This window comes from Ascaphus truei, chromosome 13 (assembly GCF_040206685.1).
Source record: "Ascaphus truei isolate aAscTru1 chromosome 13, aAscTru1.hap1, whole genome shotgun sequence".
NCBI lineage: Eukaryota > Metazoa > Chordata > Amphibia > Anura > Ascaphidae > Ascaphus > Ascaphus truei.
Genome location: NC_134495.1, coordinates 26,024,436 through 26,051,396, shown reverse-complemented (window position 1 = coordinate 26,051,396; position 26,961 = coordinate 26,024,436). Strand labels below are relative to the sequence as shown.

Sequence of the window (26,961 nt, the reverse complement as noted above, 5' to 3'; positions counted from 1 at the left end):
GAGATTCCAAATACATAAAGAGGATGAACATCTGACTTATGAGGAGAGGCTAGCTAAATTAGATTTGTTTACATTAGCAAAGAAGCATCTAAGGCTTTGTTTATAGCAAGCGCACATGTGACAGAGAGCATGGAGTCGCACGCGACTGTCGCTCGAGCGATCCCTGCACTGGGATCTCAGGTGATGGGGAGGTGTGGCTGTAATGTCACAAGGCTGGTTCGCTCTCATTGGCTGAACCGCTCACGTGACCTTGCTATGACGTGAAAAAAAACGAAATATTTTGTTGGCTCAAAATTCGTCCGCGCGGTCTCTCGTCATTGCTCACGCGGTCGTGCACTGTGGCCACCACTCATAGAGGTGGTGTTAGTTGTTCACACCCAATATAGTCTTCGCCTGTGTGGATATGATAACTACAGTATATACAAATATATTCAGGGTCAATACAAGGAGCTTTTAAAAGAACTATTCATACCAAGGGCAATACACATGACACTGGGTCATCCCTTAAGGTTGGAGGAAAGGAGATTTCAATAAGCAACAAAGGAAAGGGTTCTTTACAGTAAGGTCAGTTAAATATAGAATTCATTACCCATGGAGACTGTGATGGCAGATACAATAGATGTCTTCAAAAAAAGGTTGGTCATTTTTTTTACAAAGGAAAAGTATACAGGGATTTACCTAATAAGTAGACATGGGAAGGATGTTGGAGTAAGGATGGAATTTAGTTTCCCCCTTAGATGTATCATTGATTGATGTTTCACTGTTGGGGCAGGGGGTTGTTTGCCTACCTCTGGATCAAAATACTGTAAATGCAAATATAGGATAAGTATATGTCGTCTAAATTTAGCATAGGTTGAATTTAATGGACATTTGTCTTTTTTTCAACCTTGTCTACTATGTAACTATGCAACTATATCATGTGTAATCATAAATCCAATTATATTATGTTGGCCAATAACTCCTCATTTATCTCTATACAAACTCTTCCCTAATAACAAGGTAACAAGAAACTGTCTGATGCTCCATAAATGGGCAAAGCACAATATTCAAATAGATCATAACGCTGCTTACATGAGGGATTAACAGCTTAGAATAACATGTATTGGAGGCAACATATGGTTAACTCACCTACCTGCACCCTATGATGAAAAGGTAACCTACTAACCTTCTATGAGGAACTCGGGATCATGGGTGATTGTGAGGATCTTTGTCCTGTTCAGTTTAGACAGTGGCTGTTCTTGTATCACCATAGTCTCACAGGGTTGCAGTGTAGCGGCTACTTGGATACCAGTGGTGTGTCTCCAGAGAAGTGGTAGAGTACAGAGAAAACAAAAAGGCGTAGGGAGTTAAAGGCAGCAACAAATGTCGTGGAAAATCAATCGGTTGAAAGAATATTAAGACTTTATTCTGGACATGTTTGAATACAATATTTTTGGTATGTCCAGAATAAAATCTTTATATTCTTTCAACCGATTGATTTCCCGCAATATTTTTCGCTCACTGTTATCCTACGCCTTTGATCTTCTCTCTTCCCTAACCATAAGCTGGTTTGAAACAATGCTTAAACTCGCATTCAAATGTATCTCCTAGTATCAATTTTAATGCAGCGTCCCATAAACGCTCTATGCACATTGATTGTGTAGTTACAGTTTTACTCTTAAAATGTTTTGTTCTATATTTTGGCCAATTCATATTGTATACATTTTATTTAAGAAAAGGTTCTGACACCTCTATTAAACTTTTCATTGTTTTTTACCAACTACTTTTTGTCTAAACTATCAAAATATAATCGTTATTGAGCATTATGGCAAAGAAAATTAAATAGAAAAATTAAAGGAACAGAAAACAAGAATTAAAAAAATTACCCAACCAAGTTTTTGTGGCTATATAGCAACACATACAGTGTACATCTTTCATTATGAATCCCATCTGTGATGAGATCAAATACAAGTATCCATAGAGTATAGGAGATAACATTGGGAGTTTGAAATGATGTACTCATAGTATTTTAATATCTTCCCGCAGAAAATGCATGAAGAAAACTATACCAGAATCGAAGATGTTTGGATAGTAGGATTGCAAAATCTACAAGGAGCCAAGGTCATTGTCTTTATTTTGCTATTGATAATATACATTATGATATTAATGGTGAATGTGCTAGTCATTTCATTGGTTTCATCCAGTGATCACCTTCACACTCCAATGTTCTTTTTCCTCTGCAGTCTATCCTTTTCTGAAATCATGTTTACAACCAACCTGATACCTAAGTTTCTACATGTTTTATTGGCAGAGGGCGCCACCATGTATCTCACTACCTGCCTTGCACAGTTTTATGTGTGTGGTTCTCTAGGAGCAACCGAGTGTTTTCTACTGGCAGTAATGTCCTATGACCGTTACATGGCCATTTGTAACCCACTACATTATGCCTCTTTCATGAATTTAAAAGTTTGCCAAGAGCTGGTCATCTGGTCGTGGGTAGGTGGTTTTATGTCAATGTTAACAACTCTCTTTCTGGTTTGCCAGTTACATTTCTGTGGCCCCAAAGTAATTGATCATTTCTTCTGTGATTTTACTCCTATTATAGAGCTGTCTTGCTCAGACACCTATGTTGTCAAAATTGAGACATATGTTTTTTCGTCTTCGGTGACACTCTTTCCATTTGTGTTTGTCATTGGAACTTATGTTTGTATCATCCTCGCCATCCTCAGAATCCCATCATCCACTGGTAGACAGAAGACCTTTTCCACCTGTAGCTCTCACTTAGCTGTTGTAGCTACATATTATGGTACTTTGATTGCTGTTTATGTGGTGCCAAACAGAGGTCTTTCAAGTACAATGAACAAGATTTTGTCCCTTATGTACACTCTGGTCACGCCTTTATTCAATCCCATTATATATAGCCTGAGGAATCGAGAGATCAGAGCAGGTCTGCAAAGACGTATAGCAGGCATTTTATAACAAAATTGAAGCATTATTAAAACACAGAACCAAAGATATGAGATGTTTATCTATGTGAAATTAAAAGTGTCTGTATAGTGCTCTCTATGCAAAGATCTAGACAACTACCAGTTATCCACAAGCTAAAGTAAATGTGAAAACCCCACTACTTAATGTGTCAAATGAGTATTGGAGAAGAAAATATATCCAGAAAAAGAAGAAAATACTAAATAAGTGACTGCTGACCTTTTTGTTCTGTGTCACCAATATAAAAAAGCAGAGCTCCCCAATTCAGTAAAGTTTTGCTGGCATTTCAAAATGTATATTGTAATACTTATATATCCTTAGTTTAATTATTGCCATGGCTAAAGATGTAATATGCAATATGAACTGTAGTGTGAACCATTAAACGTGAACAAACTTCAAACAGCTCCGCTTCCATATTACACATGCCATGGATAATATTGACACAATGAAGGTCTACACAAAGCACATTCTTGTGACCTAATTTCTCATGATTATTAAATGCCAACTTCTCCCTTTCATAATGAGTAATCATTCATTATTTATATTGTTTAATTAATTTCCTCTACAAAACATGTCAACCTGGAATGATGACATATTGGTTGTCTGAAATAGTAAATGCAAAGGAATAAAGTGTAAAGCAATAATCGTGATTCCATTAAAGGAGCAGTTCGCCCTACAGTATAGTAGTCTGCTTTTTTATTTCATGGACAGGATGCATCACTGAACAGCAATAATGTCTGCCCCAGGGACCCACTACCACTTACCTGGAAAGGTGCCACTAGTCCCCTCCAGGGAAAAAAAATAAAGGTTTAAATCTCCAGGGTCACACATGCCAATAGGAAACTGCAACATCATCCATCACGGCATCCCAATAGACCATGTGATGCAGAGGTTTTACACCTCCATGAAATAACAGAAGCACCTTCTCTGGTATGTACTGTATCTTGGGAAGCAGGAAGTCCCCAGAGTGGAAATAAACCCAGTTCTCTCCGGGGACCCCCTGATTCCAACCTATATGAAAAAGTGGTGGTCAATGTGGTACTGCTCCTTTAAGTTGATTAAGTTTAAGCGTGATTGTAGACATATTGCCAAAAGAGTTCCATATATCGAGTCATCATGAATCCTGTTTGGTTCACAAAATCTCAATTATTCAGTGAGATACAGGGCTATTACCACCCAGAATGCACAGGAGTTTATGTTAGAACACAAGGACTAGACCAAAGTCTCATGATTACATGGAGCAAAGTTGGCAATACAGAAATAGCATCCAGATCGGAAGAAGCCTGTTGCATAAGTCATATTGTGAAAAAGCTATCCATGCATTTGAAAGAAATCCAAATTTCAGAGAGGACCAACACAGCATATAAAAAAGACACCGTTGGATCAAAATAATGTCTTTATTGATTGGCCTGTTTTAAAAATCCATTCTTCAAGCCTCACAGGGATTAGTTCAGCATGTAGTAATCCAAACTCTTATTACAAATACACTTCAGTAAATAATGGCAGTGAAAGGAAAATTATCACATTGTGGGTCTAATTGTACCATAATTGGTTGACAAAAATAAAACAGCTGAAATGTAAAATTACTTAATAAAGGTAGACCTAAAATAAACGAGTCTTATTTATGTTTTTTAAAGATTATACTATAAATCCGTTTTTAACATATATTAAGCATATATTGAGTACCTTCCTCTACAGTAGTATATACTTCTATGTATACTATGCTCCCTCATTGCATTATAACTTACTATACTGTAATGCCAGAACGGGAAAATGTTTGCTGCTATGTAAGAAAAATGACATACAAATCTGTATTACATTGTTATGATAGGTGAATCTCACTTGAGGTTATTTATTTATAACATGTTTTACCAGGAAGTAATACATTGAGAGTTACCTCTCGTTTTCAAGTATGTCCTGGGCATAGAGTTATGATGACAAATAATACATGGTTACAAATACATAGTTACAAAAGTGAACAGGGTATATATACATTATATACAAGACAACGGGTCTGCGATCGAAGCACCAGTAGGCGTCCCGGTGGAGTCCAATCCCTGGAAGCAAGTTTTGGAGCTCCCTTTTAGGAACCAGCATGGAGGGAGTCTTTGGAGCCGCTGACAACGCTGATTGTCTATTACCCTGTCGTGAGTAGGATTCTAATTTTACACCTACCAGACGGGACCTCTGCAGCCATTGTTCTTCACGTTTTAGACATTTGTTTTGTCTCTGTGGTTTTAGATTACACATTAAATAATACCAGTTTATTTTCATCTATTCTGTGTTGTATGTATGTTTATATAGGGTTGTAGTTACTGGTTTGTTTGAGTTGTCGTGTCAGTGTTGCACTATGAATGTTTTTTCTGTTTATCCCCACATGTTATGAGACATCAATCAAGATCCCATTGGACATTTTGATTGGACACTAAGGACTGGATTATCATTTGGTCGGAGATCACCTTGGGTGTTGTATGGGTTTTATCTAGGCGCCGGTATATTGTGTGGTTTTTTTTGTGCTTTGCTATTGATCTGTATTGGTCTTAGTACCAGACAGCCTAGTCTTTTCATATAGAGGCATTTTGTAATCACTTATAGTAATTAGGTTTTACTATATATTTTTAAGCATTAGCGCTTTGAACCCATTTTTTCTTTTTTTCTTTCACCATATATACATTTGCAAAGGCCACATTGGAGCCCATCGCCATGCTGGTTAGCCGGCGGTAAAACTGTTTCTCAAATGTAAAATAATTACCGTACAAGTGAAGTACTAAATTCAGAAGTTCTAGCATGAAGTGTATTGGTGGGCCATTATAGTCTGCAGACTGAGTGAGGGTATCAGCTATTGTATGACTTTGAGGCCTTCAGAATCATGGTGTACCGATAACTGGCACCCATACTGACAGTGTTTTGGTTGTGATGTTAGAAATGGAATTAATGACTAAGAAAATCAGTAGTCTCTTTACGGTAACTGGATAACTGTTTGACAAAAGGATGGAACCAAAAATCTAAAAATTGTGAAATGGGGTTGACCGAGTGAAACCCGTGCTGAAATGATGGGACGACCGGGTGATCAGTGCGGGATTTGTGCATTTTAGGAAGTGTACAAATTATAGGACAAATGGGATGTGACTGAGTGAGAAATGAAGTTGTGTCTGCCTTGATCCATTTAAGTTGTGTACCCAGTGAAATTAAATAATCATTTTTTTTTTCTTAAACCTAAGTGTAGGGTTGAACGTCAGTAGTCTGCATGCCATGGTATCACCCAATTGCTTAAGGATTTGTAGCCTGTATTTAGCATAATCTTGTACAATAATTCCACTGTCTTTATCGGTGGAGTGGGTAATTATGCTGTTAGAAATTAAATTGTTAAGTCCAATGTGTTAAGTAATTTCTGAGTCTCTTGTGAAATCAGTCTCTGAAAAGTGGTAATGGAAGCATTTGGGGAAATCAGATCAAAAGTACTGCTTTTCCAAAAATTCATACCTGGCATGTTGGGGCTAGCTGGTCTTGTTCCACTGTCACTGAAATACTCCTTTAATTTCAAAGTGTGATTCAATTGGTACAAATCCATGTGAAGAAATATCCGGGTCTGTCATAAGAATAAAAGATAGTCCCTTTTCAAGTACAGGCAGTCCTCGTTTTACAACGCATCGCTTTACAACGAATGTCTTATCCAACGCTATGCAATGCATACCTATGTTCATTTTTACAACGCCAAAATGGCTTATCCAACGCTCTTACAACACTTTGCAAAGTTGTTTATGTGTATATAATATATATATTATACTATATAAAATATTATATGTTATATTATATATACAATACAGTATATACACTATATAATTTATGTGTGTGCTGTGTATCTTATTGCCTGCATAAAATATTTTGTGTATTTTAGCATTAAAAATGCCTTCAGGAACGGAACCTTTCATTTAAACAGTGTTCCTGTGGGAAAACGTGTTTCGCTTTACAACGTTTCGCTATCCAACGCCATTTTGAGTAACGCATTGTGTCGGATAACCGAGGACTGCCTGTACTTGAATTTTAATTGGAAAAAGTGTACATGCAGATAAATTGTAAAACAAGGTGATGGTTTAAATTTAAGTTTACATCTGGGTATCGGACACATTCCAAGGAAGGTTACGTCATCTGTAATGGTGTTAATTACTAATGCTCATCACACCTGCATCACGGAGAGAAGTTCACTTAGCACATATATAAAAGTCACACTGCGTGTATGTCACATTTATCTAAGCAAAGGTCAGTGCTGTTGACTGAAATGTCGATTTCTGTGGAATAAATGTGTTTTTGTACTAAGACCCCTGGAGTGCTGGTTCCTTCTCCACTTTGGAGTACTTGCAATCAATTAAAAATTATAGATGCAGACATATTTGCTCCACATGAAATACAATTTCCATGCACGTTTCATTTCAAAAGTAATCTTGGTATGTTTGAAGAGAGAGATGGAAACTACTTAACCTATTCAACTCAAGGTGAGGAAGAAATAGGTTTTTTTTTTTGCATATATCAAGCATGTTTTTGCATATTATACAGATTTGCATAGCCTGAACCTAATTGCTTCCTAAAATGCTGTTTACGCGGGGTTGGTACTTGCGAGAACTTTTTAATTGATATGTTGAAACGTCTGTGAAAATGTGTATTTTCTCACTGAAATTCCATTCTTGCTGTTTAATGAATACGCCCCCAATAGAAAGTAATGAAGTTGAAGATAGAATTACATTCTGGAGGCTCCATATGCAGATGTGTGGCAGAGAAGATGTGTATCTCCAAGTAGAATAATGGGGGCACCATGGGTGAAATTGAAAAAAAAAATGCCGAAAAAGCAGTGGATGAAAAAAGTCTGGTTGCAACATTTTGAATAGATTGTAGGAGCAGGCACTGAACAAAAAACGTCCTGTAACCATTCATTTGAGAGAATAATTGCAGGTTTTGGCAATAGGCTTTAAAGCAGCCTTACCCTGGAACATTAAGAAAAACTCATTGAGCAAAGAGAAGAAGGCATCAAAGTATATGAAGAGTAGCCTATTAAAGGGGAGAGTACTGTAACAAGAGGTCCAAGCAGGAGGCTTCTGTTCAACTGTAATCTACCCACACAAGATTGCCATGAGTAGAGTAGATGAGTGTTAATGTAAATATAATATTTCACACTAGGGTATTTGCGCACCCACAGTTTACCTTTAATATAAGGGAAATTTGTTACTGGTTTTGGCCCGCATTTAAATGCACTAAATCACAAATAAGCATATGCTTCATTTATTTAACCCCTTCCGGGCACTTTCAAAAACTATACAAAATTTAGTCCATAGGACAATAAGAAATTACATATATTCAATGTAGGTACCTGCTAAACTGAGTCTACCTTGACAAGGTTGGCAGGCTTGAGTCAGGTTTTGATCAAAAGATGCAACCAAATGACTCCTTTGTCACACAGACTTAGGTTCTAAATTGGTAGGAGCGCAGGAATTGTTCTTTGTTTTCCATGAGTGGAGCACTGGAATCTTGGAAAAGAGGAGATGAAATGGTGCGAGTAACACGGTTGTACTTTGTACAATGTAACTGTAAAAAAAAAACCCACACAGTACATGTTTTCAGAAGGATGGGGAATGTGATGTTCTTTGGTCAGTGTTTGTCTCATTAGGATGGTTCACGTATACGTGAAAGCGGTTAAGAGGTGAGTTACTGGATTATACTGTATGATAAATGAAAATGACTTTGTATTACAGAAAATCGGTTGTACGTGTTCATATATCGTACATGTAGGTATACAATAATAGCATCTTAAATCAGTATTATTTTCATACAATACTGATAAATCATTTACCAAAATACAATTACAATGTGTGTGAGAAAGAAAGAGGGAGGAACGAAGAGGGAAGAAACATAAATTGAACATTTAATTACCATATAAATACATACTGTAAATGGGCCCAACAGTTTCTCATATTATTATTATCTCTGTGTCTCGAATGTATTCCTTCCCAATGCAGTCATTGATGAAACTGCATGTATCCAGAACATTATATTTAGAAATGCTTTAGAATTTCAATTTTGTAAATGTAGTTTTTCTGCGTTTTAACTACAGCCCTTAAAATGTAAATGTAAATATAGAAATGGTTACAATGGGGATTTGTGGCAATAATAAATATTAGAGGATATTGTTCCAATCCACAGCCAATCCACAGCCAATCCACAGCCAATCCTTTTCATTTAAATGCACATTTATTCCCAAAATAGCTAATTTGAGAACAACTTCATAACATACATACAGTATTGCAGCTCTTTTGTTTTTATTGCATTTGCAACAAAGTACATATTACTTTGATAAATGCTCTGAGATTCCCGAGGACGTTTATAGAAATGTAAAAGTAGCAATACATAAACAAAGAATGTTCTTGGTCAAATCAATATCGAATAAAAGAGAAGGAGTAATCCTGCGTCACAAATGTATAAGTGTGTAGTACTTATTTAAAATGGATGAGGAGGTGTTGGCTAGGATCTATATCGTGGAAATGAAAAAACTATATTCTTATAGATACCTCTGGACTGTATTAAATGTAATCAAACTTAGTCTTCTAATAATTCAACAATAAAATAAAGGCACATACATATTTCATCGCTAGGTGTATCAAAGAACTCCCTTATGAGATCAGTACGCATATATTTGTGCTTGGCTTCGATACTCACACGTAGGTAACATCTAAGGGCTTGCTGATTTCTCCTTTCAAAAAAGGTAAAAACAGTGTATGGGTCAATCTCTCTATAGTACAACAAGGTCAATATTCCCATTGGTATCTTATATTTAATATAGACGTCATGGCACATGTGACGGCTGCACGGTGAAGGGAAGGAGAGAGAGATTATACATGATACCTGTTTGCCACATTGGGCGGCTCTGCAAGGTGCCGTTCCAATAGTTACGTAGTAGATGAAGTTGAAAAAGGACATACGTCCATCAAGTTCAACCTACGCTACTGCTGCGGCCGAGTTTATTCGAGCATTTGCCCGTTCTCGGCCGCAGCAGTAACCTGGCGCGTGCCAGAGGGTGCCGGGTGCGCGCCGAAGACACGGAGGAGCGCCCTCCGATCGGGGCTTTCTCCCTCCCGCTGCCGGGTCCCCCGGAACCCCCTGCCGCCATCCCCCACATCGCGGGACACCAGGGCTCCCTCGGGGAGCCCTGGACGCGCGTTCAGGGGGCGCAGGCACCCGATGATGCATCACCGCGCGTCGATGACGCGCGGCACGCCGAGGGAGTGCGGCTAGCATGCCGGGGCATCCCCAGGCTTGCGGAGCTAGCCGCACTCAAATAAAATGTGCCGCCTCTGTAAATCTAGACGACAGATACTTTTTCCTATATCCGTACTTACAATATATTGATCCAGAGGAAGGCAAACAAAAAAACCCCAGTGAAATATCATCCAACAATCTCTCATAAGGGGAAAAATACATTCCTTCTTGACTCCTAGAATTGGCAATCGGATTACTCCCTGCATCAACAGCCTTCCCATGTTTACTTATTTGTTATATCCCTGTATACCTTTCCTTTCTAAAAAGATGTCCAATGTAAAAGAAACTTTCTTATTTGCAACTGATACAGGCTTTCGATAAAATAACTACCTGACAACAGAATGATTTGTAGCACTTGGCGGTTAGGCGAGATGCCACACCAGTTCTAGGGGAAAAGTATATCCACAACTATATGGGCTTTTTTAAACTTAAGTTATTACAGCTGACAGACAAACCAATCTCAGGAGTTGCCTTCATGATAAATTAATCTCATGATAATACGCATGGCACTCCAGATATATACTCTTTGTGCTCATTGGCTATACTATATCCTCATATAAAGCAGCCAATTATTTACTGCTACTATGGCAAACTTGCTTCAAATGAATAGCATTATAACCTAACTGAAAAATAGTCACCATTATATATCTGAGATATGAACAACCTTGAAATACACCGTAGGTGTTTCCCCTTTTTCCAATTAACTGAGACATACTAAAGTATACTATCTGCAAGGGAGTAAGGATGTAATGATACACTAAGATTGTTTCCTACATAAGACTTAGTGTATATAGATCCACATATATTTTTGATTCCATGCTATACTGGTGTAGCCCTGCTTCCTATCGCTAGCAAGCTACTACTCTGTGCTGTGTCACCTGTAGGCTCGCAGGGTCTGAGTCTCTGCCACGGAGAGCATGGGGTTTGCGCAATAAGTAACACGGGTGCAGCGCCTTCACCTACGACAGCTCCCGCCAACGGGGGAGTGGTTCTTCGCAGGACGTATATACAATAAGTACTGACACACAGCCAATTACCGTAACCAAATTCGTTTACTCTTATATCCAAGTTCTCAATGCGTACACAACATAACATCCCTTGAACCCTTACAACATACCCCGCCACGGCGGGCGGTAATACTTGCTTGCACCTCGGCGGACGCTACCACATTCATGCGCCACGGCGGACGCCCACAATCCCCGATCCCTCCACCGGGTGATCCCACCCCGTGCCCAATTCCCCAACACAAAACCGTCCAGTACTTCACAGACAGTCTCTATGTGTGTGTATGGGTGACTGCGCAGCCAATGTGTCCCGAATGAGTGAATGGTACCGTTGGGGCCTTACTGAAATACCTGCCGAGCACTCCAGTACTCAGAACCGCCACGATCTTCACAAACGGTCTCGGCACGTCGATACCTTCCTTTCGCTCTCTCTCTCTTGTCCAGGGTGATCCCACCCGGACTCCGATAACACCACGAGGGTCTGAGCCCAGACCTCCCGCTCAACTGTATAGTCCCGAACAAGGTCTACAATTACTAGGGGAACAGGAACCTCACTAGGGCGCTCCCTGGCTCCGCTTGTCTTTACAATGACTTAGGGCTAACTGGGCCTGGGGCACACAGCCTATACCAGGGGCGGCTAAACCTCCCCTCCACCAACACTCCGTCTCCTCTCCTACACGTTTAACTCCCCCACGTGCACGCAACCACCTCCCTTTATCTTCTCCCGTGCATGACGCTCCCTGCGGGGCTGCTGGGTCAAGGATCTGCTCCCTCCCATAAACGTGCTTCCCTCTTTCGTGGGCTTTTGTAACAACCTATGCAGGCGCAACCTCCCACTCTTTCGGGGTAAAAAAGGGGTCACTGCTACATCCTCCCCCCTGTGGAATCCAACGTCCCCCCTGTGGAATCCAACGTCCCCGCTTGGACAACGATACCAGCACACATGTTATATAATGAAAATTGCTAACCATCAACTCTACATCAACTTATACATTTCACTGAACATGATGATAACAGATTGCACTCGGCTGCGAGCCCACTGCTGAGCCTCATGATGGGGTGCCCCGAACTGATCATAAGCCATCCTCATTGGAGGTTGTCCATTTCTCTGGCTCCTTCTCAATTCCAGTTTGGGCACTCCTAACAGGAAGTGAGGTTTGTACTCTGCTGTGTCTGGGTCTGCCCTTGAGGGGCGGTTGTTATTGAATCGTTCGAAACTGGGGGTGAAGCACGGACTCTGAGGGTCTAACATTGAGGATTCCGGCGCCCTCGCCTGGGGTGATTGATTACTGAGCTCTTTACCCGATGCTCCTTCGGGAGATGCTCCTGTTGGGAGGTCCCTTCGAGAGGTCCCTTCCATCGGATCCTCCATACTTTCGCCGTTCTCTACGTCGGCCTCTGAGGCCACTTCTCCATCATGAGAGAGGCCGGCCATTCCAATTCTCCCTCCTCTATCTGTGGAAAAGGCAACAGATGATTACGATGCCACGTTTTTACCCTACCCTCCCAATCTTTGATATGGTAGACAGGAAGATCGGACACTTGGGAGATCACCTCATACACTCCATCCCTCCATCGATCAGCCAATTTATGTTTGCCCAGTACTCCCAGATTGCGGAGCAGTACACCATCCCCTGGCTTAATGTCTCTATGCTTTACTTTGTGATCGTATCGCCTTTTGTTTCCGGCGTTCAGTTTTTCAGCAGATTTCTCGGCTTGTCCGTAGGCTTTCTGTAGGTTTTCTTGCAATCTTAGTACGCAGCGGAAATGAGTAGTATTGTGCACTCCATCGGTAGAGACCCTTAACTGTATGTCCATGGGTAATCAGGCTTCATGCCCAAACATCAAGAAGTAGGGCGAGAACCCGGTAGATTCATGTCGGGTGCAATTGAAGGCATGAACCAGAGTTTCCACATGCCGACTCCACTTAGTCTTTTTCCCCCCGGTTAGAGTGCCCAGCATATCCAGCAGAGTGCGATTGAAACGTTTGGGTAAGGCATCCCCTTCGGGATGGTAAGGGGTGGTACGGGACTTTTCGATGTGCAAGAGATTCAGCAATTCTTTTATCAGTCTACTTTCAAAATCCCGCCCCTGGTCAGAATGCAGGTGTTTAGGCAGTTCATAGTGCACAAAATACTTCTCCCAGAGTAACCTTAGCTACTGTGATGGCTTTTTGGTCTTTGGTCGGAAAGGCCTGGGCGTAGCGGGTGTAATGATCGGTGATGACCAGCACGTTCCCTATGCCATGGGTGTCGGGCTCGATACACAAAAAGTCCATGCATACTAAATCCATAGGTCCATTACTTTTTAGATGGCCCATGGGGGCAGCTCGAGTGGGTAGAGTTTTTGCGTTGAATGCACCGCGCACACCTCCGACAGTGACGTTCCACGGATTCTCTCATTTTTGGCCAGTAAAATCTATCCCTCACCAGTCCAAAAGTCTTAACTATTCCCAGATGCCCGTGGTCATCATGAAGAGCTTTCAATGCCAGGTACTGTAGTCTCTTTGGTAACACAAGTTGTCGACATCCTGGATGGTCGTGATACTCCACTACTCGGTATAACAGTTTGTTTTGAAACTCAAATTTGTCCGCTTCCCGCATCAGTATACCTCCGACATCCCCCGGAGCTTGGCGAAGCAGATCCCGCTGATTTCGTCGAATGGCTTCACGAATAACCCCTGCGACCGGGTCTTGTTCTTGGTATCGGATCATATCCTCCCATGCAATGATCTGATCGTGGCTAACATGCATCCCCCTTGGGTCATGATAGGCTTCTGGTATAGCGGTAGACCCGCACCCTAGTGAATCGGCCACCCGCAATTCTGAAAAAGTGACTTGATTGTCTATGACGGCAGCAGTGCCAGAGAGTGCTCGGATCCCTGGGCCCGGAATCTCTTCCCACTGCTCTTCGTCGAGGGTGGGAACCAGTTCCGGTCGTCTTGACAAGGCATCCGCTCCAATGTTCAAAGGTCCCGGCTTGTATTTCAATGTGAAGTTGTATTTGAAGAGCGCGGCCAACCACCGATGTCCCGCCGCATCCAGTTGGCCGAGGTCATGATGTAGGTGAGAGGGTTATTATCAGTTCGTACCTCAAAGGACACTCCGTACAGGTAATCCCGCAGTTTGTCCACAATGGCCCACTTAAGCACCAGGAATTCTAGCTTGTGCACCGGGTAGTTCTGCTCACTGGCAGTAAGACTACGGCTGATATACGCCACGGGGCGTAACCCTTCAGGATATTTCTGATGCAACACGGCCCCGAGGCCACTCAGGCTGGCGTCCACATGTAGAATGTAAGGCTGATCAGGGTTTGCATAAGCCAATACTGGGGCAGCGGTCAGGCTCTGTTTCAGGTCGTGAAAGGCCTGTTCGCACTCGGGAGTCCATTTATTCCCGAACAGCAGTCGGGCCGGATTTGACTTCTGACGTGATTCTAACGGGTAGATTCTTAGCAAGCTGTTGAGGGCTCTGGCCCTACAAGAGTACCCTTCCACAAATCTGCGATAGTATCCACAAAATCCTAGGAACGAGCGCAGCTCTCCCACATTCTCCGGGCGGGGCCAGTTAACAACAGCTTCTATCTTGGCGGGGTCAGTGGCAATCCCTTCCCCGGACACTATGTGTCCCACGTATGTCACGGAGGTCTGGCAGAAACGGCATTTGTCCAGGGAAAGTTTGAGACCTTCTTGGGATAATCTATCCAGCACCTTCAGGAGTCAGACCTCATGCTCTTCCAGGGTTTTCCCGAAGACTATGATATCATCAAGATACACCAGGCACTCTCGGGGGTTGAGGTCCCCCAATGTCTTTTCCATTAACCGTTGAAAGGTAGCGGGTGCCCCGCAGATGCCTTGGGGCATACGGGTGAATTGATAAAATCCAAGGGGACAGACGAAAGCAGTCTACTCCTGATCCTCGGGGCTCATAGGTACTTGATAATACCCGGACTGCAGGTCCAGTACGCTGAACCACTGGCTCCCGTGTAAGGCATCTAGAATCTCTTCTATGCAAGGAAGGTTATACTGATCCTGCACCGTCCGGTTGTTTAACGTTCTATAATCCACACATAGTCTCATTGTTCCATTTTTCTTTTTTACGATTACTATGGGTGAAGCATAGGGGCTGCGGGACTCCTTGACAATTCCAGCCGCTTCCATTTCGTGGATAGTGGAGCGCACATCCTTCACATCCCGGGGAGCGAGTCGCCGAGAACGCTCTCGGAAGGGCTTCTCATCTGTCAACCGAATAGTGTGCTGGGCTTTGCGGCTACACCCCACATCCATCTCTCCTTTTGAGAACACCGATCGCCTCTGCTCTAACTGTGTCCGTAACCGTTCTTTCCATGCATCCGGCAAGCCAGACGAGCCAAAATCAAAGTTCAGGCCCGTACCGGTTTTCTCCACCCGGTTCGCGTTCACCCGTACGGCTTCTTCCATGGAACTGACCGGATAAATCCTCCCTATTCGTTGGCCCATATCAAGGGCCATGGGGAAGGGCGACAGATTCTGCACCATCACATCAATCCGATGGGGAATGGCTCCCCGCCAATGGCGGAATTCAGGTATAAGTCGATACCCGCAGCGCACATCCTCTTCGGGGGTACTTTCTAGCGAGAATTTCTGGTCTTCGCTGAACCATTCAGCATATGCACACCATGCGGGGATACTTTGCGTTTCTCCTGGGAAGAGTCAAGTCAGACCTCTCCTTCCGCAGAACAGCAGTCCGTAATCTTCTGGAGAAGAAGGGGGAGAAGTGGGGTCTGCTGAGACCAATTGTAGCTGAAGACTAGAAATAGGGAGCACTTTAGTTTCCTGTAGATAGGCGCGGATGACTGCTTGCACAATGTCCACGTTGGTACCGAGTATGATGGGGTACCTGGGAGTATCCTGGGCTCCGGACACACCAAAGTGTCCACTTTCATGGAGTGCGTCTTCCCCATGTTGAGTTGCTGAATGTCCAGGTCCACGGTCACTAAGCCATCGATGGAGTAGTCATCATTGCTTAACCCCTGCACCTTGATGTGGTCAGCCGGTCGTAGAGGCCGGTTTTGGAGATGACGATCGTAGAACCCCCGATATATGATCGTGACTTGGGATCCCATGTCCAGTAGAGCGGAGGAGTAGATCCTGTCCACAAGCACCCGAATTAGTGCTACCGGTCCTACCCGGTTACTGTCGCCATCCGCGTCGTCTCCTTCCGTGGCCATCGCACCCTGATCGTTCTCTGCTGCATACACCCCGCACACCATGACTTGCGGCGGAAACTTCTTGGGGGAAAGACTCCGGCGGGGAGAGTCATCCAACCGACAGTCATAGGATATATGGCCTCTCTTCCCACATCTGTAGCACGATATATCTCTATGGACTGCTCGTCGATCAATTGGGGGCGATGACCGTCCTGCATAAGGGGGCTTCTCGGGAGTCGGTTTGTCTGGGGGGTCGTCTTTCTTGTCAACGCTCCCTTTGGGTTTAGTACTGCTGCTATTTTTCAACCTCTGAGGAGAGCGCAACATTAGATGCATCTCGTGCTCTTTCACCTGCTGCAAGAGTTGAATGAACGAGGGAGGAGGGCCCCTCGTGAGATGGTCCCGAATCATGCTGGATATGGGATGGGTAGGACTAGACCCACGGAGGTATTGCTTTCATAGATACGTACATAGCACGTGTTTATGATGCAACAACGGTCCCAGAGACATTTGCACTCGGTGTATATACGCAGACAGTTCTTCCCCCTCCTTTTGATTCACAGCATAATACTTGGCCCATAAGGCACCATCATCCTCTTTCGCGCTATACGCTTCCGCTAAGAACTCAATCATTAACCGAGAGGTTAGTTCGGGGTATTGTTCACGGTGTATGCTAAGCATGGTGGCCGTCGGGGGCCGTAGGCACTCCATGAGCCTTTGCCTCTTTACCACATCAGTGCATGACCACTCTTCCATCACGCCCCTCGTATGTTCCTTCCAGGTCTCTACCCCATTTTCCCCGGTAGGCACGGGGAGTGTTCCCGAGTAGGCCTTTAGCTTCCGGTAGGGATGAGCATGCGTGGCGATCGTAAGCGCTTCCACCAGAGGCGGCAGGCTAGGGGGTGCAGCAAACTGATCACTTTTGTCATTGAGCTTCCTTAACATATTACTATGTATTTCGGCTTCGGCAGATGCGCTTGACCCGGGGTAACTGGAAGCAGACAGACAACTACCAGCGTCGCTCTCGGCATAGTGAGTGAAAGGCAGGGTGGGGTCGTCCTCATCTAGCGACCGCACGGTAGAGTTGCGAAGGGGGTAGATAAAGAGACTGCCACCAGGCGTTGCATTCGGCAGGGCCAGGCATTGAGGAACAGCCGGTTCGAGCGCTAACAGGTTGCGGCGACAATCCACAAGCAAGGTATTCCAGTTAGAGTCCCGATCAACAAGTACATCTACTAAGCGGGCTTTGGCAAAGCCGGGGAGTTGCCGTAGCGCCGTCTGTAAAGTCTCTAAGGGCAAGACCATGGGCACCCTGCTAAACGCTACGGCGCGCCGGGTGGGCATTCGGACTTGGCGGGCCCAATCGCGTATCTCATGATGGGTAGGAAGGGCCATCGTAGCAACAATTTAATTTCGAGGGGCACCCCATGTCTAAGATCTCAGCATTGCCTCCAAATGTAGCCCTGCTTCCAATCGCTAGCCAGCTACTACTCTGTGCTGTGTCACCTGTAGGCTCGCAGGGTCTGAGTCTCTGCCACGGAGAACCTGGGGTTTGTGCAATAAGTAACACGGGTGCAGCGCCTCCACCTACGACAGCTCCTGCCAATGGGGGAGTGGTTCTTCGCAGGACGTATATACAATAAGTACTGACACACAGCCAATTACTGTAACCAACTTCGTTTACTCTTATATCCAAGTTCTCAATGCGTACACAACATAACATCCCCTGAACCCTTACAACATACCCTGCCACGGCGGGCGGTAATACTTGCTTGCACCTCGGCGGACACTACCACATTCATGCGCCACAGCGGACGCCCACAATCCCCGATCCCTCCACCGGGTGATCCCACCTCGTGTCCAATTCCCCAACACAAAACCGTCCAGTACTTCACAGATAATCTCTATGTGCGTGTATGGGTGACTGCGCAGCCACTGTGTCCCGAATGAGTGAATGGTACCGTTGGGGCCCTTACTGAAATACCTGCTGAGCACTCCAGTACTCGGAACCGCCACGATCTTCACAAAGGGTCTCGGCACGTCGATACCTTCCTTTCGCTCTCTCTCTCTCTTGTCCAGGGTGATCCCACCCGGACTCCGATAACACCACGAGGGTCTGAACCCAGACTTCCCGCTCAACTGTATAGTCCTGAACAAGGTCTACAATTACTAGGGGAACAGGAACCTCACTAGGGCGCTCCCTTGCTCCGCTTGTCTCTACAATGACTCAAGGCTAACTGGGCCTGGGGCATACAGCCTATACCAGGGGCGGCTAAACCTCCCCTCCACCAACACTCTGTCTCCTCTCCTACACGATAACTCCCCCACGTGCACGCAACCACCTCCCTTTATCTTCTCCCATGCATGACGCTCCCTGCGGGGCTGCTGGGTCAAGGATCTGCTCCCTCCCATAAATGGTGCTTCCCTCCTTCGCGGACTTTTGTAACAACCTATGCAGGCGCAACCTCCCGCTCTTTCGGGGTAAAACAGGGGTCACGGCTACATCGGGATAAATAAACTGATTTATACCTGCCGCCTGATATAGGTGTCATGATACCAGCATCCATTTCACTGGATTTTTCGAACAGCCAGACTCTATACACACTCCTATGGGAGACAACTCTACTCAATATAAGATGCAGATCAGAATACAGGCATACCCCAGTTTAAGGACACTCACTTTAAGTACACTCGCGACTAAGGACATATCGCCCAATAGGCAAACGGCAGCTCACGCATGCGCCTGTCAGCACGTCCTGAACAGCAATACCAGCTCCCTACCTGCACCGAAGCTGTGCGCAAGCGGAGAGACTATAGAGCCTGTTACACATGCATTATTTATATCAGTTATGCACGTTTGTACTCAGTCTAAACATCAGACTATTGTACATGCATCAATAAGTGGGAAAAAGGTAGTGCTTCACTTTAAGTACATTTTCGCTTTACATACATGCTCCTGTCCCATTGCGTACGTTAATGCGGGGTATGCCTGTATTGACCTAGTTGAACTACAGAGAAATTGATCCCTACACTGGTTTTACCTTCTTTGAGAGGAGAAATCAGGAAGCCTTTAGATATTTCCTGCCTGCGTGTGAATATCGAAGCCAGCATAAATATATATGAGTACTGATCTCATAAGGGAGATCTTTGATAAACCCATTGTTCTGAGTATACCCCCTCACACATGTAATTTCTTTTAACGGTTCTCTGACCATATATGTATGTGCCTCACTTTTTAATGATTAAAAGGCTACGTTTTATTACATTTAATACAGTCCAGAGGTATCTATAAGAGTGCGGCACAAGGGGTCTCCTAGCTTTTTTCTTTTGTATTTCAAATCAATATCAACAAAACAGTGTTCTTAAAGTAAATGAGAAAAAAAACAAGTTACAGTACACACTCCTAGTTGAGAATTGGTTGAGGAGCCAAGCTCTAAAGGTCAACTCCACAGGGAAGGTTGGTGTTCTGCTGAATAGTGTTTATAATTCATAATGGGTTTTTGTATACTTCCTTTATGATGTATAATTAAACCCAGAGGACCTTACAGTCTTGCAAAGCAGTTGCATCAAAGTAACACTCCTTCTATACAGAGCTATAAATTGTTGACCTTCTGGAAGAAAGATCTTCTGAACAAGGTTAGGAATTTACATTTCAGATGGAAAAAAAAATAGTTATAATATGAGCGAACCTAGAACTCTACAGAACATGTTGCTGTGAAATAAGAAAGTTACCAACTTCACTTTGCACATCCCCAACACCACCTTTCCAGCATTTCAAAGAAGAACCAGGAGTTACATGTTGCAGCTGTGAAGGTATCACTAAGAGAGAGTGCAGAAGCAAAGAGAGTTTCTATACACACAAGACTAGATCTGTCTGTTCTCCACAGCAACAGGAAAGAGGTAAGGAGAAGAGAATATTTGGGGCAAACACATTTGAAAGCAAAAACCCTAAATACTATGTAGAGTTTCTCTATTAGCTTAGTGAAGAAAGACTGACCACGTTGAAATTAAATTCACTATTTCTATGTATGCTAGGGATTGCTACAGTACATACAGTATAACATTGCAAACAATAGCACACATTTTAGTTCAATTATGTTGTTCGGAATAGGGAATCATTAAATACAATCAGCGGAGGTACATAATAAAAACCCAAAATGAATTACCTTAAAACTACAGTATAGTCATAATTGTGATGGTCATCAGAAATAATATGAATGCATACATTTCAGCAGATGGTTGTTTTAATTAGAAGGAACAACAAAATAACTACATTTAGGAGGTCCAGGGACAGAAAGAGATATGATGGTTAAGGGCACAGAATAAATCATACTTTATGTTTTTGATTATTCAATTAGAATGAGGGGTTCTTTTAAGGAAAGATATCTCTTTCAATTCCATTTAACATTTATGATCTGCAACATACAACATAAACTCTACAACTACATGTTATGGTTTTTACTGAATGGCAGGTTTAATGTGGAATGACAGCATGAACAGATAGAAAATAAGAGGAAATACATATATTTCTTTTGCATTATCGTGCAAGTAGAATTATACACTACTGCTTGTTAAGCCACATTTCTCTTAACCAATCTGCAAAGAGTTATTGCATGAAATTCAGCCCCAAATCACCCAAATCCTGCTGTGTCTATGCTATAAAGTAATCTTACTAACCATTAACTAACAATGTACTAAATGACAAAGTTATAAGACACCTTACACCCAATCCACTTGAATGGAATTGGCTTTATGGCTTAGCACTGCTCAGAAAATATGGCCCTACAGTAGGTAACACATTTTTACATGATATGTGAAAAGGTTTAAAAAAATAAAATATAGTGAAGACATTTGACCCTAAGAGAGTTCAAAATATTCAGCAAACAGAAAAAAAACATTACAGCAAATAAGGGAGAAAAAAAAACACCCCCATTTTTTAAACTCCTAGAAATTAAACTACAAGCAGGTATCTCTGGAGTGGCACAATGTAAAAAAAACTAAGGAAATAATCTCAGTTTAGACAATACACATTTTGTGAATAGCAACACTAGTTAAAGATGAGTTTTTTTATTGTACCATCTCAGGTTCGTGTGGACTAGAGTCCTATTTTACTAGAGTCCCAAGTGCTATATATATCCCCTCAAACACACCTTTAGATGATGTGGAGAGATCCATGTGCACGGTAAATATACCCACCTGAGATACCTAGGAAATATGCTACAGAGTCATTTGCATATCCTATTCGCATAGTTCCCAGACACCTTTTTTTTGTGTATACTGTAGGTGTCTCTCTTATTGAGCCGTTTTTAGCCGAAATTCCCTATTGAAGTAAACGTGTATTTTTGTACCCTGGATGGTTACCACAAGCGAGTTTGGATATTTGGATGTATCCACCATGAGCCTTAGCAACCTGCATCATATTTTGTGCAATGCTATTGGCTACATTTTGCCGGCGTGGTGGTGCCCAATTCCAAAAATCCCAACTCGCTCATCTTTAGTTTTTAAGGTTTAAGGCAGGATGGGCGGCTGCCTTTTTTCGTGTTTTATTTTCTATTTTTTGTTGTAGACTTTCAGAGACACCCCTGTGTACATGTTATTTTACATTTTTAGGACAGATATGTAATCACTGTTATTATCTCTCGCGAGCAATATTATTTGGGCTGTCTATGAACTAAATGGTGTTAATTTTAGAGTGTCTTGAATTTAAAAGCCTTTTTTTTGGTAGCATCGTTTTATTAACAAGCGCCAGTAAATAGTCAAAACAAGTGCCATATTAACTAACCGGCACTATTCCATAAGACAAGGCTCATCACAGATCATGAAACTGAATGGACTTTATGGTATCTTACTGTGCCAGTTTTTTTGTTTGTTTCAATAATTTTATTATTTTACATGAATATATTAACATCTTACTTACATATACAATTTTGATAATAGAACAATATTTATCACTTTACATTTTTAATGTTTTTACATTTTTAATTTATCTATCTTATACAGGCATACCTCGCATTAACGTACGCAATGGGACCGGAGCATGTATGTAAAGGGAAAATGTACTTAAAGTGAAGCATTACCTTTTCCCCACTTATGAATGCGTGTACTGTACTGCAATCGTTACGTGCAGATGTAAATAACACATTTGTAACAGGCTCTATAGTCTCCCCGCTTGCGCACAGCTTCGGTACAGGTAGGGAGCCAGTATTGCTGTTCAGGACGTGCTGACAGGCGCATGCGTGAGCTGCCGTTTGCCTATTGGGCGATATGTACTTACTCGCGAGTGTACTTAAAGTGAGTGTACTTAAAGCGGGGTATGCCTGTACAATTATCTTCTCTATATGATTTCTTTACCATTTCCTATATGTTCCATATCCAAACTATATATTTAAATCTTTTTTGATTCTTTTAATTGCCAATTATTCTTATTTTTTATTTTATAACACAGAAAAGATAAAGAAAAAGGATAGATAAAGATGGGGCCAGAGAGGAAAGGAGTTGGAAGGGGAGGGAAGGAAAAGTTAGTTTAGAAGTATGGGTATGTATAAAGGATAAAAGGTAAAGGAGATCAGGGATAATAATCAACCAGAGTTAGGATTTTATCTGAAGAAAGGAGGCCATAGTTTCCAGACCCTATTAAATGTATCTACTTTTTTATTTAGTTGAGCTGAAAGCTTTTCCATTAATTTAACTTCATTTACTCTTTTAATTATTGTTTGTTTTGATGGTACATTAATATTTTTCCACGCCGCTGCTACAGAGCAGCGGGCATCTGTTAGAACAATAGAGATCATTTTTCTCATCGGGTTAGACACTTCTTCGACGGGTTTTGCTAATATATACGTTAGTGGGTCTAGAGGGATTTTTGTATCTGTAATTTCCTGAAGCATATTCTGTATCTTTGTCCAAAACTTTTGAATCTGTGGGCATGACCACCATATATGTACCATATCTCCTCTCAGGCCACATCCTCTCCAGCATAGATCTGACGCGCCTGGGGAGATTTGGCTCAGCCTACTCGGGATTAGGTACCATTGAAATAAAATTGAAGTTTTAGCTGCCGATTCCCAGATATCCCCCCAGGTTCCCCTATCTATTTCTACATTGAGGTCTTCAGCCCATTTCAACATATTATTATGATTCTGAGGAGTTGTTGCCAAAACTAATTCCATAATTCCAAAACTGTGCCATTTTTTTATATGTGGTACATTACCAAGCCATAAGGTACCTTACAGCCCATAGTGGGCCTTAAAAAGTTGTATGGTTTTGCAATGCTTGGTCAGATAAGCTAATTAGATATATAAATGTATCTTATTGCCAGTTATTTATTAAGAGCTACTCCTTCCTTAATGAGTTCCATACACACTATTCAAGTCCCTTTCTGACACAAAGTTGCAAACGTATACAACATTAAATTGCTACATTTATCAAAGTCTCCCGGCAGCAGAACTGGTGCAAAAATTATTTTCCAAAGAAGAAAATTCCATTTGTTTCAATGGGAATGTTATTCCTTGATGGATTTGGTGCAATATTTTTGCCCAGTTTTGCAGGGTGTAAACTTAATATCCTAATGTCCATTTGCAACACTTGGTTCCAGGGGGACGGGGGAGCGGTGAACATCCTGTACGTAAAAAGAAGAGAAAAACACCAATAGTGTAATATGCAAAAACGAACGAAATCCATAGCTAAATTGCCAACACCACACAGCCACCTGTAGCAGCAACGCGGGAGCGATGAGATCGCCGCTTGACAGCCAGATTGCTGTTATCATTTAGCTAAATGCGTTTACACTTTGCATAAATGTGAGTTTGCCTGATTTTTTGTATTTTTTTGTTTTAATAAATGTGTCTATATAGCAATTATCTAAGCTGATGATCGATCGGTGAAGATCCTGCTTCCCAGGGCAATATGGCTGCCTAGTTCAAAAGAGGAAGTGATGTAGCTTCTTAAATATTTGCTATAGCAACCCAAGGAGGCTTAATAGATTAAAAGCCAATAAAAAGGGCATAAAGAGGAGAACAAAATGCAATAAGTACTACCTAATACTACAATACTACACTACTAATGGATTTATATACAAAACATATATACAAAACATATATACTGTAGGAGTTTTTTATGAAATGCTGCTTTAGTAAATATTGTCTGTACTAATTACAGATGGGAGCATTCAGATTTCACAAATCTGAACCCAGCCAAACTCCTGCGGTCCAGATTAACCAAAACTCAGCCCTGCCTGCATAGGCTCAGATGGGAGTGAGGGGGCACAAGTGGCAAAGAGTGAGAGACATAGAGCAGAGGGGTAGAGAGACACACAGAAAGGGAACGAGAAAGAGACATAATGTAGGCAAAAAGACAGGTAACTGGCTGGTTTTAAGTGTATGTGTTGTTTGTGTTATATAGGTTGGCATAGAGATACCACCACCTAACCTCTCCCTACTAGTATACCAGTCAATCAGTTCCAGTTGGGTTAAAACCCTTAGGTTACCTATTGGGTACTGTTATAATAATAATATTAAATTATAATAACTTTATTTATATCGCCCTGTTCTCCCAATGGGACTAAAATCACTTCACAGTTACAAAAAGGAAAAATAAGACGAAAAATGTTAAGGATATAAGAGACCAAACACAAGGAACGATACAATATAGGATGGGATGGTACTGTCGCTGTTAAATGCCAGACAGGTTGGGGTTCATTAATTAAATGCCTGGATAAAAAAGTAGGTTTTGTGCCTGTTTTTATAGATTCCCCAAGAGGGGACCTCTGAAACTGTATGAGGCAGACTGTTCCAAAGAGTGGGACCAGCGTCGTTAAAAGCTCGTGCCCCAAAGGAACTAAAGGAGATTCTGGGAACTGGTAGGAGTCCTTCATCTGCAGATTGGAGTGAGCAAAGGAAGTGTAAGGAACTAGAAACTCTCTCTGAGATACTGTTGATGCGACCCTGGTCATCTAGTGCTTATATATAGTTTACTACAACATAGATATAGATAGATGTAGCCAGCATTATTGTACCTGTTATCACACTAGAGTGCATTTCTGCTGGTATGAGATTTAACACATTATCTTGCAATTTGCAATTCAATACAAAAAACCCACAAGTTGGCTCGCAAATCACCTGATTCAGTGCCTTGACGTATACTGTAATAGTGTGTGGAATAACATTGTTTGTATATAACCATAGCCACTAGTAACTAACAGTCAACGGAGGGGGCAATTAGCTTGGTGTACTGTATGTTTTCATCGGTCCTGCACTGTGTACCCAAATAGTTCAGTGGCCCACTTTAACAACTCAAAGAAAATACACCGATTAGTCCATTCTTTTTCGGTTTATAATTGTATTGCTGTTATTATTATTATGTATTCCAAAGAGGGGAATTTATTGGCATCAGTGAGATACAGTATAGTAGAGTTTTTGAACCCTAGTTAAAAATAAAAAAGACACACAAAATTCATAAGCAACCTTCACTAGTTATAGCAGGATCCTTGTTTATTTTATTAGGGCGTCCATGACAATATACAGTATACAGTTTAAGAAACAGTCCCTTCCTTTCCCTACGTCATTGGGCTGTGGCTGGCCAACTAAAGTCTTCACTGTTTTGTTGTTGTCCTCTTTTCACCCAACCATGGACCACTCTACTGAACAGCAGCATCTCTGTAATATTATTAATAATAGTAAAATTAAACAAAACTCCCAGTGGCACACTTAGAAGTTGAAAAAATCTCTTACAAGAAACAACATACATTATAAAATACACCACATACCGTTCAGTGAGATGGAAAGAGCATCTAAGTTTAAGAATAATGTGCCCAGTTCCCAAGCACCTTCTTTGTTCTCTGATGATATTTAAGTGCTGGCCTCTCAGGTTTATGGAATCTGCAGATTGAGTGTCGAAGACTCAAAATGTTTAAATTGGGCACTCTAGGGGGTTATTCATTAAATGTGATGGTACCCTATTTGGCACTATAGTATCACACTTTAGTCCGAGGAAGAAGAGAATGTTCATGTACCTTCATCTTCATGGAGAAGAAAATGTTCATATACCTTCATCTTCATGGAAGAAACCACAGGAGAGTCCAAAAATGGTAGCTACAGTATGAGTTTTGACATTTCAGACACTGTAAGCGGCCAACTTCCAAACAAGCCTTACCCTTCCCATTCCAAAATGTCTCAAGTAATCACTATCAATGATTTCTGTTAACGTTAATGCTTCTGTTGAAGATGATGATGACGTTGGTGAAAAGCAAGCCACATATACCATGGATAGTAACTCATTATCATGCATGCAAAAGGACACATCTTTTCTGTTTGGCAAGTATTCTACCCTAACAAAGACAATAAATACCAGGCAATATTCAGCCTCGGCCATGCAAAAATAAGCACTGGTAGGAAATGAGACCTCTCTGTTACTTTCATTTTGCACTACTTGCAGCAAAGTCATCCTCTCACAGACCAACCATCATCATCAATAAAGAGTCCATTGACTAGTGGAAATGGCATTG

General features: G+C 42.0%; 1 protein-coding gene across 1 annotated transcript; it reads left to right on the top strand.

The window, feature by feature from the left end:
• The first annotated feature begins 2,028 nt into the window (after positions 1 to 2,028).
• Positions 2,029 to 2,958, top strand: LOC142464591 (olfactory receptor 11L1-like). The gene has a single exon (XM_075567963.1). The coding sequence runs from the start codon at positions 2,029 to 2,031 to the stop codon at positions 2,956 to 2,958; it is 930 nt and encodes a 309-aa protein (XP_075424078.1).
• The last annotated feature ends 24,003 nt before the right edge of the window (positions 2,959 to 26,961 follow it).

Excerpts from the sequence above, each read along its gene's own strand:
- LOC142464591 (XM_075567963.1), top strand. The coding sequence starts at position 2,029 with ATGCATGAAGAAAACTATACCAGAATCGAAGATGTTTGGATAGTAGGA.